The sequence below is a fragment of the Prosopis cineraria genome, unplaced genomic scaffold, assembly GCF_029017545.1.
Source record: "Prosopis cineraria cultivar Desert tree isolate PC_DT_omini unplaced genomic scaffold, ASM2901754v1 PC14, whole genome shotgun sequence".
Lineage (NCBI taxonomy): Eukaryota > Viridiplantae > Streptophyta > Magnoliopsida > Fabales > Fabaceae > Prosopis > Prosopis cineraria.
The window spans coordinates 27,287,343-27,303,807 of record NW_026555345.1 but is presented as its reverse complement, the minus strand read 5'-3'; the positions used below and the strand labels follow the sequence as shown (position 1 = coordinate 27,303,807).

Sequence of the window (16,465 nt, the reverse complement as noted above, 5' to 3'; positions counted from 1 at the left end):
TTCGACTTTTGAGAAGTTCTTTAGACCAGAGGAGGTGATTTTGAAGGTTAAGCATTGACCTAGAAGCTTGAAAAAGAAGGATTCATCCACATTTTATGATTTTATCTAGTTTAATCTTGTTTTTCTCCTTATTCTCCAATGTTTTTAGTTTTGCTTCTTCATTTTGCTATTGTAGGAGTGAGCTTACTGATATACATAGCTTGATTTTCTTCATAACCTCAGCAATTATGAACTTGTTTATGTATTAGATACTATTTTCTCTTTATTATATGGTTAATGTTAGTTTTGTGTTAGTTAATCTCATTTATTGTGACTTGCTTAATAACACCATTGAGTTGAGATTCAATGATTTAGGGTTTATCTTGGAAAATAAAATCTTAAATGGACCTTAATATGGGATTAGAATTTATTCTAATTTGCTATTAGGAGAGGAGCATACCTCTTGGACACATATAATCATATTAGAGTGTCATTGAATTTTTAATGCCTCTTGGATAATTGTGTTAACATTTGTATTATTATTTAAGAGAGCCCTATAATTGATTTAGAAGATAATTTTAACTAATTAGACTATAGATTAACCAAGCAAAATTAATCTTAGGTAATTTGTAGGAAATATATTCTAAGAAATAAATAAGGGAATAGGAGCTTAGGTAATCTCTTTTATGAAATTATTGTTTTGTAGAATTATTTTCTTTTGAATCTTAATTACTAATTTTTCTTGTTTATAAACACTCATGTGTGATTCGCTTGACTTGAATGAAATTAAAAATTTAAGATTTATTTGCCCATTTATTTAATTTCCAGTGGAATTGACTTGATTTGCCATTAATTACAATTGCGACCCATATACTTTAAGTGATTTGTGCATCATTGTCACAATGTCATTGTCAATGTCGATCAGCACCTCTGCCTGTGGTGGTGGTGGAGGCGGAAAAGAGAAAGGAAAAAGAGGGATGATCAAAATAATGCAGCAGGCTTCATATTGTCTGGTTTTGGTTAAGTGAGTAAATGAAGAAGAGAGAAGCATCAATTTATAGAGGAGGCAACGATGAGCAAGCAAAAGCCCAAACATCAATTTATACTTGTCATAGTAAATGAAGAAGCGAGAAGCATCAATTTATAGAGGAGGCAACCATGAGCGAGCAAAAGCCCAAACATCAATTTATGCTTGTCATAGTTTACACCATCTAACAATTAGGTTCATATGGTTTCCAACGCTCTAAATTATGGTCAAAAGGCTCATAGCTTGATGCTGCTGGACAACCTACTTGTACGTACTTTCAAAAAACAAAGTAGGATAAACGATTTTTCTTAAAAAAAAAAACAGAATTGAAACTGAAAAGCGAAAAGACATTCTTAAATTAAATAAAAGCTGTACAAAAACATAGTAGTAAAGTGATTCTGAGACATGGCACAAGTTATCGATATTATTCTACAATTAACTGTAATCGCAAGTGACACGTTTTGTCTTTTTTTTTAAAAAAAGAAAAAAGAAAAGGGACTGAGAGACGACGATGTAAAATATATTAATCCTGACTGTAAAGATTAATGAAATATCAAATACGGTATAATCCTTATACGTTGCTAGCCTTACATTCTCTGTTCGCTCATGCTTTTCATGTGGCACCAAAATCAATATCAATATCAATAAAATATAGTGTAAAAAAAGATACTACTGTTCACAGATCATTAAAAAAAAAAGACTAGCTGGAATCCGGTGAGATGCATGCACGGTCGCCCATGCTTTTCATGTGGCACCAAAATCAATATCAATAAAATATAGTGTAAAAAAAGATACTACTGTTCACAGATCATTACAAAAAGACTACCGCCAATCCGGTGAGATGCATGCACGGTCGATCAAGATTTAGAAATGATTGAACCAAAGTACCAAACTGAATCGTTTACGTACAAAGCACTTCGAGCTTCACCTTGATCACTCCCTCGTTACCTCTATAAATACAAGGCCCTTATTCTCATTCACTCACACCACCCACAAACAATAAACCCTAGTCTTCCATAGCCACAAACCAGCCAAACAATGAAGCCTACTGCATTCCTTTCTTTTGTCTTCTTCCTTCTCTTCGCCTTCACTGCCACCACCATCTCGGCGGACATGGTGTTCGACTCCGATGGCGAAGTAATGATAAACGGTGGCAAATACTACCTCTCACCTTCTACCTCCATTGGAGGTGGAGCCATCGTATCTGCTGCCATTAGGAATGGAGATTCTCATTCCTGCTCGCTCGCTGTGGTTTCAGCACCGTACGCTAAAGGATGGGCGGTGACCATATCATCTCCTCACCTTACTACTTTCATCTCAACGGCCCTTCCTTTGTACATATCGTTCGCTTATTTACCACCTAACGTCTGCACCGATTCACCAAACTGGGTCGTCATAAAATCCCTTCCTGTTGGAGAGCCTGTGATGCTTGGCAGTGCAGAAGAATTTGGCTCTGCTTATGTTTCTGGTTGGTTCTTTATCAAGACCCACGACTCAGAAAAGCATTACTATAAGCTCGTCTTCTGTGAGCATGGAAACGATCACTGTGGAGACATCGGGGTCAAAGTCGATGGTGAAGAACGACGGCGTTTGGTTGTCACCGATAAGGACCCACTGGTTTTTAAGTTTGACAAGGTTAACGAAACCTACGCCTCCGATCTGTCCATGGTGGTGTGAACTGGGAACCTCTAAGCTGGCCGAAGATCGATAATAAGAATAATAATGTGACGGTGATGGTGATGTAATTAATAATGAGAGTGTGACAAATATACTTGCTGCACTTCCAAAGATCACTACTTTATGTAGTTGCTTATCTTATGAATAAATAAACATTATATCATCATCAGTTAAATTTCTTGAGCATACATACACTGAACTTGCTTTTACGATGCTTCTCCACAAATACCAAATGAGAAATCGTAGGCCCCTTACGAGACACGTCGATTAGAATTTAGAACCCATTATGATCTCCCTAGTGTACCATGCATATATGTATAATTTTCCGTTCATTAATTCAAAGGATTAGACATATATACATGTGCGATTCTGCAGTGTTCGTCGTATGTGAAAGATATATAAAACCAAACGGGAAAAACGTCCATATCAAATTGGACCCCATATACTATCAATTTCAGTCAATCAATAATTGCACGGATGCCTCTTTTTTCAAAATCATCATTCTAATTAAAGAGTTTTAACAGCCACCAATACATTACCACATACATTAGCCACATTTCTATCATTCATTTAATAAAACTATCAGATTGATCATAATAGCAAAGTATGTTAAGCAAAATCTTCCTCATTATTAAGTACAGTCCATGCTATATAGGACCATGAATTTGGATCCATTGAGTGGCACAAATCTATTCACTCAATAAGTACCTCATGTAGTATGATAACAACTGTTCAATTTTAGAGATTTTGTCATGTAAAACTCAGAAAGTATTAAATCTCAAATTTTTGGAAGGAACAACATATGTGAGAAGTGTTTTAATTGTGAGGGTTGTTTTCAACTTTTGAAAGAAAATGTATCTTGATAATATTTATAGTATTGATGCATGAAATCCAACAACTATGATTGAAATACTCATTAAGTGATGGGTGGATTTAGACTACTTAGCAGCGCTGTATGAAGAAGTGTTGAGGTCTAAAAAGAAATCATCAATGAGGTCAAATGTGAGAAATTGCTCTTTTAAAAAAAAAATCTGTCTTATATTTTTTTTATAAACTACAAAATTATATATCAAAGTTATGTAATTAAATAATTCTAATAGAAAGCCTAACTGATGTTATAGACAGAGATAAAGAGATCAAAATAATGGCTTGCAAAGTGTTTCCTGTCCTCTTCGATCTTAAATATTGTGGTAGTATGTGAATATTAACTATTTGATAACCTTTAGAATTTCATATTATTTGAGCACATTTACCTTGGTTTCTATTATATTTTGGCTTAATTGTATATATTTTGGTTGCCCAAATTAGGAAAATGTGTGTATCTTGCTTTGGATTTGCACATTTATTTTTAATTTATTTCTTTTGAGCTAATTTTGTGTTATTTTGGTTTACGGTTTGATTAGATTCATTTCTAGATCTTTGTTGATGCTTTTGGATAAAGAAATCAAGTGCAAAAATGATAAGTTTTATTAAATGCAAAAATAATGTAAAATTACTAAAGTTGTCCAAAGTTGCGCCTTTATTCGCGACTTTTGCTGCTATTAGTAAAACATCTATTTTATTTGTCTAAAAATGCTTGATTAGGATATGTGCGCGCGCGCGCAAAGATTTTAACTTAGAAGACATTCTACACACTGATACATATTTGGAGCTTAGTTATGCTAAGGTTTGGGCATCTGAAAAATTGGGATTAAGAGATTAAAGCTTTGAAAATATTTGAAACTCATTTTTTTCAATTTGGCATCGGAAGGGTTAGTATCTCTTGGCATTCCCCACAATGTCACTGTTTGTGTTGATCAGCACCTCCGCCGTAGAGAAGAGAGAAGCATCAATTTATAGAGGAGGCAACCATATGAGAGAGCGAAAGAGAAAATGAGAGATTATTTCTTTAGGATTTTAGGCACGAGTAAAAGATGAGAAGGATAAGGATGCCATGTGCTTCCAGTGGTTCTGTAGAATAAGAGCATACTTCATCTCAAGATAGAGGACCATAGAGGATGTTGGTTCCAAAGGATGATACAATTACCACCCCCTTCTCCCCCCCCCCGAGACATACATATATATTATAAATTAGATGTATAATAGTATGATCCCCTAATATTTGTTAGTGGATGCTTTGATGTATTGTCAATCTAGTAGAACTATTATTTTCTTTCAATGACCAGTGATAACAATACAATTGCTTGAGTTGAAGTGTTGCATATTAAAAGTTAAAACTCATTAATTTCTTGTCATGTTTTTTCTTTTTCAAAAAGCAGGTACAATTATTGAAGATTTTTTTTGAGAGAGTTTAATTTACATCAATGTCATATGTATTTTTTAAAAATACACATGTTATACATTTTTTTTCTTTTTTGTTTTTATCTTTCAAATTCTTAATGCCTCCCACATCTCCTTGGCCATTGTATAATAGATGACACAATAATATTTGGCATGATTGAGAGCATAGACTATAGTGAACTTAGCCTCGACATTCAAATTGAATAGCCGCTTATCCTTCTCACTCCATTCATCTTTTCTCTTCTCTTTCATTAAATCATCATCTCCAGCTATCATTGGGATAGACGAGCCTTTGGTGACGATATCAAGTATTTCTATATCAAGAGCTTTGAGATAGATCATCATTTGGCTTTTCCAGAATGGATGGTTCTTGCCCTTAAAGGTAGGTAGTCTAGCTGTGGACAATCTTTTTATGAGGTTATCATATGTAAAATTAGCCATTAGTAAGATTTTTTTTACTCTGACAGTTAAGTCAACTTTAAGCAACTACGCTCTAATACTAATTGAAAGTAGCCCAAAAAGGGGGTGAATTGGGCTTAATAAAAAAGTTGACTAATTAAAATAATATCAAAGCGATAAGTTGAGAAGAATATTAGCAAACAGAGTAAAGAGAAAGGGAGAAAAGCTTGCACAATTTACTTATCATAGTTCAGCTCCAACCACTTAAGCCTACATTCAGTCCTCAAGCTCCACTTGAGATTTATGTTCACTATCCTCACCAAGATTAATCATGGCCCTTGGTTGTGTTAGTGCAATTCTCAAACTTAATACTAAAGCCTGTAACACTCCCCCTTACAAATATAATGTTAAAAACCTCTTAAGTTCCTTTATTCAAAGTATAGAAAAGGGAGATAAATAGAATAAGTTTAAGAATGAACTACTTTTGTTGAATATTCTCTTAAGGAGTTGATATACAATTAATGAATCTCACTTGTAATGAATATAGACTCTAAAAGTTGGCGAAACAATAAATGAAATAACTCGCATTATTCGTTCATGTGTATTCTTCTTCACTGTTTTCAGAAATGCTTCTATTTATAGCTGGGCTTCATAAATGGTTCACTAAACTCATGAATATGACTGTTGGAGCCTTCATCTTTTTTCCTCTATGCTTTCTCTAGAAAAGATGCATTGGTTTGGTGCTTTATGAAGGAGTTTCTCTCTCTCAACAAGTAAGGAAAGTAACAGCTCTTTCTAATAAATATTTTGACAAGGTAGGTCAGAGCTTATTTTAGAAGAACGAAGCTATTTGGAAATAAGGATTTTAGGAATAAGCAACAATTATTTAATCCAACCTAAAATTGTGTTTAAAATGATTCTAGGATATTTAAATGACCAACACAACTTATAAAAGTGAAAGGAACATGAATTAAGGAAGCTTCAAAGTTTTCCAGAACCCATCATGAAAACAGAGCATGATTCTTCATGCATATTTTGGAAAAAATAAGCTTATTCCAAAAAAGTGAAGAACAACTCACAGAATTTGTAGAGAGGGTTCCTTCAGAGTATAGCACTTGTATCAGAATAAGTTTACACATATAAGAATTGAAAATATTTATTTTGGAATAAGAGAAGTTATTCCCAAATGAGCTATACCTAAATAAGTTGATTATTCCGAAGTAAAGACCTTAACAATGCAAAATTACAAAAGCTCTCAAAATTTGGATTTTTAATTCTAAGTTTAATTGTGATACCTTTCAAGCAATACAAAAATTCTTTAAGGAATTAAGATTAAGTCAAATACTTAATCTTTTGAAAGAAACACTATAGAAATATATATAGGAGAATAGTTTAAGTGTTTCTTGACTATTTGGGAATAAGACACTTATTTAGAAATAAAGGTACTTATCTAGGAATAAGATTTGAGGGCTAGAATTTAAAGCAAAGACAACAAATTTTCTTATAAGCCATTAATTCTTAATTATTAACCCTGCAAGGTACAAACTTATCTTATTTTATAATAATCAAAATTAAGGTTCAATATCTTTATCTACAAAATATTTTGAAAACCTTTGTTTTGAGGAGTACCTTCAAGTGCTACACCTCCAAATCTAATATAATTAGGTGGCAATAAGTAGTAATTGCCTCCGTTGTTAACAAAGAGAGCCACGAAAAGAAGAAGGAGAAGGAGAGCGCAAGTAGTGCATTAGTCTTCACTGTTTTGCTAGGTTTGGTTTTGGGTTGTGAGGAATTGAGAAGTAGGAGCATCTTCTTATAGAGGTAATTAATCAAGAGTCAAGTCTGTAATCCAAACAAAGCATGACGGGCCAACTCCAAAAAATCCAACAAAATTTTTAGGACTGGGCTTGGGGAATTTAAAAAACTTTCTTTGCTTTTAACTTATTCAAGCCGTATGAATGAACCTAAAAAATCTATGCAAAGCCAAATCTAAATAGTTTTAGTTGAAAATCCCTGAATTTTTTTTTATTTTCAACAAGAAAATTTAAATAATATAACAATTAAAAATATTAATTTTTTAAGATAAAAAATATTATTTGGGTTAACCCAAACAAGCACAAAGTGTTAGGATGTGCTTGATTACATGGGCTTTTTTACATAATTAAATATTTTAAGCTTAATTCGAATAAGAGATGCAGATGAGATGCCACCTTCACTATACAGTGACCAATTATAATTAGGTGTGTGTGTAGATTAAAAAATTTCAACTAAGGTTGCAATAAAAGCCTATGACTATAACATAATTTATATATGGATGCTTTTTTTAAAAGTTAGTTACCCCGTTAAATTTGTTTTGATGATTTGTTTGCCAAGTCAATTTAGATATACAACAACAAAAAAAAGATATAATTTCATTATCTATATTTTGTGATTAATTAAAAAAGTAGAGTTAAAAAATCTAAAAATAATTGATATAGTCCTTATATTAATTATTTAATTATTTTTTTATATAATTTTTGTTTTCATAGGATTAGGAACTTAAAACTTTTGTACGGTTCCCCCACACACAACCCAAAGAAACATCTACAGTTACTAACATTGAAGTGATGATTACGTTAAAATGAAATTAAAATTCCATATCGGGAGGCGTGGTTCTATTTACAGTTACTTATCAGGAGGGAGAACAAATCAACAAATCATGTTGAATTAAAAAAAAAAAAAAGAGATTATAGTATTTATTGAACATTTTATGCACTGGTCAAACGAAGAGCAGGAGAGAGAATCTAACACAAAAGCCCATTCTGCCAAGATGCGCGTGAATAAGCTACGTTTTTCTAGCTTCAACAGAAACGCTCGTTTTATCCCAGGTCCTTCCAAGTCCAACCAACCTTCATTGTTTTCTGAGAAGCAGGAGCATCCATTTATGGAGTAACACTGGTAGTGAACGGAGAAGTGCCAGTCGGGAGGGTTATCTTGTAGTGCTGTGACTTGTGATCGGATATGGTACGGCATAGCACGCGAATACGATAGTTTTCAAAAATTTTAAAATACGAGTAAGATTATATAAATAATTAAATATTAAATATTTAGATACACACGGCAATTTTCAATTTTTCATCCTTCATGCGTTACTACCTTATCAAGAATTTGAAGCCATTGTCAAACCAAACTATATTAAAAAATTATAAATAATGTCCTGCAATTTTAATATGAGGTAAGCTACTAAAAATTTAAAACAACAACAACAAGCCTTTATCCCACTAGGTGGGGTCGGCTACATGGATTGCAAGACGCCATTGTGCTCTATCATTTATTAAGCTTTTAGAAATATTATTAATTAAGAGATCACGTTCAACAACTTCCAAGAGTGTTCTCTTAGGCCTTCCTCTACCTCTCTTAATCGGACTCAAAGTTATATGTTCCACTCTTCTCACTGGTGCCTCCCTTGGTCTTCTTTGTACATGCCCAAACCATCTCAACCGATTTTCTCTACCATTTTTTCCTCAATAGGTGCCACCCTCACTTTTTCACGTATGTGCTCATTTCGAATTTTATCTTTACGTGTATGTCCGCACATCCATCGTAACATTCTCATCTCTGCTACTCCAACTTTATACTCTTGCTGTCCCGTTAGAGCCCAGCATTCACTACTATATAACATTGCCGGTCTGATAGCAGTACGATAAAACTTTCCTTTAAGTTTATAGGCACCTTACGGTCACAAATAACTCCTTTAGCTTTTCTCCAATTAAACCACCACAGCTTGAATTCTATGTGAAATATCTCCACTGATTTCGCCATCATTTTGATAATGGCTCCCAAATATCTAAACTTTTCCACTTAAGGTATAATTTGATCTCCCAATTTCACTTCCAAATTATTTTCGAATAGTCCTTTATCAAATTTTACAATATAAATATTCCGTCTTACTTCTACTCAGACGAAAACCTTTCGACTCCAATGTCCTCCTCCATAACTCAAGTTTGCAATTAACATCTTCTCTCTTGTCTTTGCTATAAGAACTATATCATCCGCGAAGAGCATACATTTTGGGATTTCCTCTTGAATATGTTCCGTCAAAACATTTAAAATCAAGTTGAACAAATAAGGACTCAGAGATGATCCCTGATGTAGCCCAATCTTTATAGGAAAATCCTTTGTTTGACCACTAGGCGTTCTTATACTAGTTTTTACCCCCTCATACATATCTTGTATGGCTTAATATAAGCAATCCATACTCCCTTTTTTTCCAACGCTTTCCAAAGCACTTCTCTTGGTATACGGTCATAAGCTTTTTCCAAATCAAAAAAACCATGTGTAGATCTTTATCTTTACAACGATACTTTTCCATTAATCCCCTTAGTAGATAAATCGCCTCTGTAGTTGATCTACCTGGCATAAAAACAAATTGATTCTCAGAAATACTTGTCTCCAATCTCAACCTGTGCTCAATTACTTTCTCCCACAATTTCATTGTGTGGCTCATGAGTTTAATCCTCTATAGTTAGTACAATTCTGAATATCTCCTTATTTTTATAAATAGGAATTAATGTACTTCTCCTCCACTCATCAGGCATTTTCTTGGACCGTAAAATCACATTAAATAACTTAGTTAACCATCTCACCCTTTCTTCACCTAAACATTTCCACGCTTCGATAGATATACAATCAGGTCCGTTAGCTCTACCATTTGCCATTTTCTTAAGAGCTTCCTTTACCTCCTTATCACGTATTTTTCGATAGAATGACAAATTTTGTTCTCCTTCACCAGTTACTAAATCCTCCAAGTTACTAGATGAATCCTCTCCATCATTGAAAAGTTTAGAAAAATAAGTCTCCCATCTATTTTTAATTTCATTATCTGTAACTAAAATTCTTCTTTTCATCCTTAATACACCTACCTGTTCTAGATCTCTTGATTTTCTTTCCCTACTCTTGGCAATCTTATAAATATTTTGCTCTCCTTCCTTCGTCTCAAGGTTCTTATAAAATTCTTCAAAAGCTTTAGAACGAGCTTCACCCACAGCTCTCTTAGTTTCCTTCTTAGCCATACGGTACCTCTCCCAATTTTCCTCATTGTTACACAAATGTATGGCTTTAAAAACAGTTCTTCTTATACTTGATTTTGTCCTGTACACTATTATTCCACCACCAAGACTCCTTATCTCTCGGACCAGGACCTTTCGATTCTCCCAAAACTACTTTTGCAACCTCCCGTATCTTTTTAGCCATATCCTCCCATATGATGTTAGCACTTTCCTAAGAATCCCAAATTCCTTTATCCAAAAGATTTCGTTTGAAAATATCTTGCTTCTCACCTTTTAATTGCCACCACCTAATCCTTGGTGTTACTACTTGTCGACGTTTTTGGATTTTACTCATAATACACACATCAAGGATTAGGACCCTATGTTGTGTCGTTACAGCATCTCCAGGGATCACCTTACAATTTTTACAAAGTTTTCTATCTGTGTTCCTAACCAAAAGAAAATCAATCTGCGACCTTGAGGCTCCACTTTTGTAGGTGATGAGATGCTCATCTCTCTTCTTGAAACAAGTGTTGGCAATCTTAAAATCATACGCCAATGAGAAATCAAGAAGAGTTTGCCCTTCATTGTTTAGCTCTCCAAAACCAAAACCACCATGCACCCTCGCATACTGACCAGCTTCCCTCCCGACATGCCCATTAAAGTCTCCTCCAATAAAAATTTTTTCACTCTGTGGTATGTGTCGAATCAACCCCCCTCCAGATCCTCCCAAAATAATTCCTTAAGACTGGCTTCTGTCCCGACTTGCGGCGCATAAGCGCTAACAATATTAACAGTCTCACGTCCAATTATCATTTTTAAAGAAATAATTCTGTCTCCAATTCTGCTAACTTCTACAACGTTCTTCTTCCACTCCTTATCTATAATGATGCCTACTCCATTGCGTGCACTTACTTTTCCTGTATACCAAAGTTTGAAACCTGAATATCCTTAGCTTCTTCTCCACGCCATTTTGTTTCTTGCAAGCAAAGGATATTGATTTTCCTTTGAATCATAACCCCTACAACCTCTACAGATTTACAATTTAATGTCCCAACATTCTAAGTACCAAACAAATATATGTGTTTGAGCAGTGTGTCTGACTGTGTGTAACTCTATGAGCATGCCACGAGCTAACGAAAAAAAATAAGGGGAAGACGGAGGAAATCAGGAGAATATTGCTGGTGGTCAGGCGACGAAGTGAACGAAGGACGCATCCACGTAACAGTTTCAAGGTCAGTGGAGGTGACAAAGTCCGAAGCAGATCAGCTGGCTGAGCAACACCAGCTGATTTGTGTTCCTTATTTGTTGTAACCTTGTCTTCCAAATTTGTAATGTCATTTTGTTAAATTTACAACTCATTTCACCAAATTTTAATAACGAACACAAATTTTAATGATTTAAATTGAAAAAAAAATCAAGTCATTATTTGAATATATATATATATATAATCGTTTCTTGGATATGTGTTCAAGTCAACTTGTTTTAGATTAATCAAAGGACCAATATGCCTTTTGAAAAACTAGTGGGCATTAAAAAAAATTAACGTTTGATGAGTAGCGTAAAGCATATCAAGATTTTAAAAAAAAAAAAACTGACGATGACAAGGCAATATTTATTTTTAATTGAGAAAAATAGGTTCATATACTAGTGGTCTACGAGGTGCGAGCTACTACAAGTATATGTTTCTCATCATCTTCAACATCATCTCCAGCTTCAGACATTCACAGTACAGTTCCACACCACCCTTGACAGATCGGAGGCGAAGCTTATCCGATCCGGCCTCCATTCCTTGTGAAACGAAAAAAACCAGTGGCTCGCTATTATCATCTCAGTGACAATCAAACGACGCTGGTTCTTACCGTCGACGTGAACGCCAACATCTTTACACTCGATTTCATATTCCTCGCAGAATTGAAGCTTATAGTAATGATGCATGTATAAAAAAACCTTAACACTCTTGATATAGAGCCCCCCCTCAAGGCATCGACAAAAGCATCACCAAATTCTTCAGCACTACCGAGCACCACATATAGTTACAAATAAATAAGGTTAAACTTTTCCACTGGTCCTATAGAATGCCAACACACTTCATCTCATGGTGAAGGACCAAGGAGGGTGTTGGTCCCACCTCTATCTCTCTCTCTTTCCATATATATATATATATATATATATGATATTTGTGTGTATAATAGTACGATACCCTAATATTTTTTTTATGGATGCCTAGATATATTCAATCTAGTAGAACTATTATTTTCTTTCAGTAAATGACAACAATAGTTTGCTTGGGTTGAAGTGTTGCCAGTTAAAAATCATTAATTTCTTGAAATGTTTTTTCTTTTTTGGAAAAGGAGGTACAATTATTGAAGTCCTTTTTGTTTTTGGGTGGGGACGTGTGGGGACAGCGAAATTGGTGTATAATATATAGGGAAAACCATTTGAAATGTACACATGCTACGTAGGTTTTGTTTTGTTTCGTTTTGTTTTTCATCTTTCACATTCTTTCAAACAGATATCTGATCCACAAACAAGGTAGCCAAGTTTAGCATGTAAAACAGCCATATCGTGTGGCCAAATAAAATACAAAACTCCCTAAAATTTGAAATAATTTTCATAGAATCCCTCATCTTTAAAATTTTAAAATTATAACCTTCCTAATCTTTTATTTTATTTTTTTAACCATAGACTCTCCTACTGTTATATTTTAGTTATATTCCTAATAGAAGTTATCATGTTATATTAAAAAAAGACATGTAGTAGCTTAATTTTATGGAATCTAATGAAAGCTAATGATAGCTTTATAAAAATTTTATCTATATTTTTCTGTAATTATTAACTTACATCGAATGCTACAAAAGCCATTGCTTATCTTTTTTTTTTTTTAATATGAAATGGCAATTTCTATTAGGAAGATAACTAAACATAACAATAGGAAGTCTATGGTAAAAAGAAAAAAAAAATTAAAGGGGTTAATTTTAAACTTCTAAAAGTGAGGATGTTTTGTACATCTGACTCAAAGTTCAAAAAAGTTTTATATGTTTTAAAGTCTTTTTTTAAAAAAAAACTAAAATCATCTCATAAATCACCAACATGATAGCTAAATATAGTAGTTTGCATTTCATATACTGTTTTCCCAATTATTTGAAACGAATGGGGTTTTGGCCAAAAAAAAAAAGAAAAGAAAATAAATGAAGGGTTATTTTTGCATTTTCATAATCTTTAGCGGTAAATATTAAGGAACACGCATCAAATAAGAATTGTATAAATGGATTAGGAGATAAGTTTCAAGCCGGTATTTGTGAAGTTTATAGGTAAGATTACACACTGAAGAAGAAAAACACGTTGAAATCAACTTATAAATAAAACCGGAGCCTGGAAATTAATAAGCAATTAACATAAAGTAACGATAACCAAGCAACAAGCAGATAAAGAAAGTAAAGAACATTTAAATCTACTTGAGTTGAACCCACTCAACTTTTATTCTTACGATACAATAAAGCTGGGAATCTCACAAACACACACACACACCCCCTAAAATATTTTCACACTCTAGATATAGCTAGCTACTAGGAAGCCCCGAGGTGTTTATTGTTATGGATATGGATTCAAACGACCATTGAAATGCCAGAAGCGACGTCGTTACTAGTTGCTTTGAAAAGCTTGAATGCGAATGGATGTTCGCTTCTGTCCTGTGAGACAAACAAAAGGGTGGTTTGAAGAAGGGCATCCGTCCTCGTAGTAACATATCCACACAAAGATGTGTTGTAACAGAAGGCAAGCTTATAAGACTCAGCATCATATTTCTTGATGTAGAAATAACCAGATTGAGGAACGGGAAATTCCGCAGGATTCCCAACAATCACCGGATCTGCGTCCGAGCCAGTGATACTGATGACGGTCCAACTGGGTGAGTCAGTGCATGCGTTTGACGGCAAATCAGCAAACGATATGTTTAAAGGATAGTCGTTAGTGATGTATTTCAAAGGATATGGTGCTGCAATTTTTGCTGCGTAGCCTTGATCGTTCGATGATACTTCAGCGATGGCGAGCCTGCACGAGCCAGTTTCAACTAAGTTAATGGTAGCAGTTTAAATTGCTATACCTTCATAACCAGATGATGGCAATAAGTAGTAATTCCCTCCATTGTTAACGATGTCACCGCCTGAGTCATATATATACTCAGCTCTGGTGAAGGCAAAGAGAGCGACCGAGGAGAAGGAGAAGGAGAATGCAAGTAGAGCATTAGGCTTCATTGTTTGCTTTATGGGAGACTTTTATGTTTGGTTTTGGGTTGAGGAATCGAGAAGTAGGAGCGTCTTATAATGAAGAGCGAGCGAAGGCTCTATGACATGATTTCAAATATGATTATTCTTTTTTTTGGATTTTTGAGTCACCGAAAGAGATACAGATGTGCCACCTTCCCAGTGTAGTGGCAATTTATAATTAAGAAGGTCCTTCTAAGTTTCAATTTTTTTTGGCCAAATTTTAAGTTCCAATTAGTCTGCATTTATTGTTTGTTTTCTAGCAAGACTTGGGCTATGGGAGGGGGTGTGAGGAATTGAGAAGCAGGAGTATCAACTTTGATTTTTTTTTTAACTTATAATAATTTGTTAGAACTCAACTTGGTCTTCTTTTTTTCCCCAATACTCTTCTTTAATATTTTCAGCATCTCTTTTTTTATTTTTTTATCTTGGATATTTTATTTCACCACTCATTTTTCAGCAATTATTTGTTTTTTATCTTGGATATTTTAATTTCACACCACTCAATTTTTTCAGCAATTATTTGTTTTTTATCTTGGATATTTTAATTTCACCACTCATTTTTCAGCAATTATTTTTATATATCTTTCAATACTGAAAGTATCAAATATCAGTAGAGGAAAACCAATTAAAAAAAATTAATGCCAATCAAGTAACCTTGGTCTTATTTTTTTTTTTAAGTTTCCAAAATTTTTAGTATTCAATTATAAAAAATGTCATTTGCCCCTAAATTAAAGAATACGCCTCAGCTGCACAAAGTCTTTTGAGAGGGTTAGGCTGGGCATATATATATATATATATATATATATTTGGTAAGTATAAAAAAATAGAATCTACCGACGATAAAAAAATATCTCCTCCGAGTCACTGAAAGTAATAGATAGACATCTATAAGGGCTGGGTTTGAACCTCCAACTTGCTTAAATGGCAAGAGTATCTATCACTCACGCACATCTTTTAGTGGGTCAAGCATCTATGTATTTAACAAGTAAACTTTTACCGCATATAATTTATACAAGAATAGATAAATTGGGAACTAAATAAAAAGTGAGTTATACATAGAAATTCACTCATTTATAATCACTGTTTGCAAACGAGTGACTTGTGACACATTTAATTATTAAGCTTAATCTCCACTTGAGCTGAAAAGCAAACTTTTCAGACTAGATGAGATGAGCAAGTTAGCATGTAAAACAGCGATAGTGTGGTCACATCATGAAGATAGCCGACGCAAAGAGACGGAGTGCTACATTGCTAATTTCTTGTTCACATTTTTAAACGTCAAAGCACATGATACACTTGAGGCTTACTGTCATAATAGTAAGAAAGCAGCAATTGGACTTTTGGGGCGTGACTGTAGGGGTCAGTTTCTTGGAAGCTTAGGTAAAAGAGTGGATGCCGATTCTGCTTTCATGTCTGAGTGTTTGGCTTTGTATGAAGCATTAATTGTGAGAGATCTTTACAGTGATGGAAAGAGTTTTTTTGAGATGATTGCTTGCTCTTGTTTGACAGATTATTGAAGCAGAATGTGAAAGGGTGTGAGTGGGCCAGCATGGATATTCTGCAGAAATGTATTGATTTGTGGAAGTCGGATGGCAATTGTGAGCTAGTCTTGGTGTCTAGGAAAAGCATTTTGCTGCTGATTGGATTGCAGCAGCTCAGATTATGAAGGGATTGGTACCGCAAGGATGGCTTCACCAGCCAACCCCTTCTTGGTACTATTCTGCTTAATGACTTCCGCGGTCAGTATACTGCTACGAAGGAGGAGGGCATTGGTTGATTGAATTGTTGTTGCTTTCTTTGCTTTCTTT

The 16,465-nt window shown here is 34.2% G+C and overlaps 1 protein-coding gene across 1 annotated transcript; it reads left to right on the top strand.

Annotated features, from left to right (window-relative positions):
- Nucleotides 1-1,971: 1,971 nt before the first annotated feature.
- LOC129293870 (trypsin inhibitor B-like) lies at nt 1,972-2,878 on the top strand. Its single transcript, XM_054931988.1, has one exon. The coding sequence runs from the start codon at nt 2,045-2,047 to the stop codon at nt 2,681-2,683; it is 639 nt and encodes a 212-aa protein (XP_054787963.1). The 5' UTR covers nt 1,972-2,044; the 3' UTR covers nt 2,684-2,878.
- Nucleotides 2,879-16,465: the final 13,587 nt, after the last annotated feature.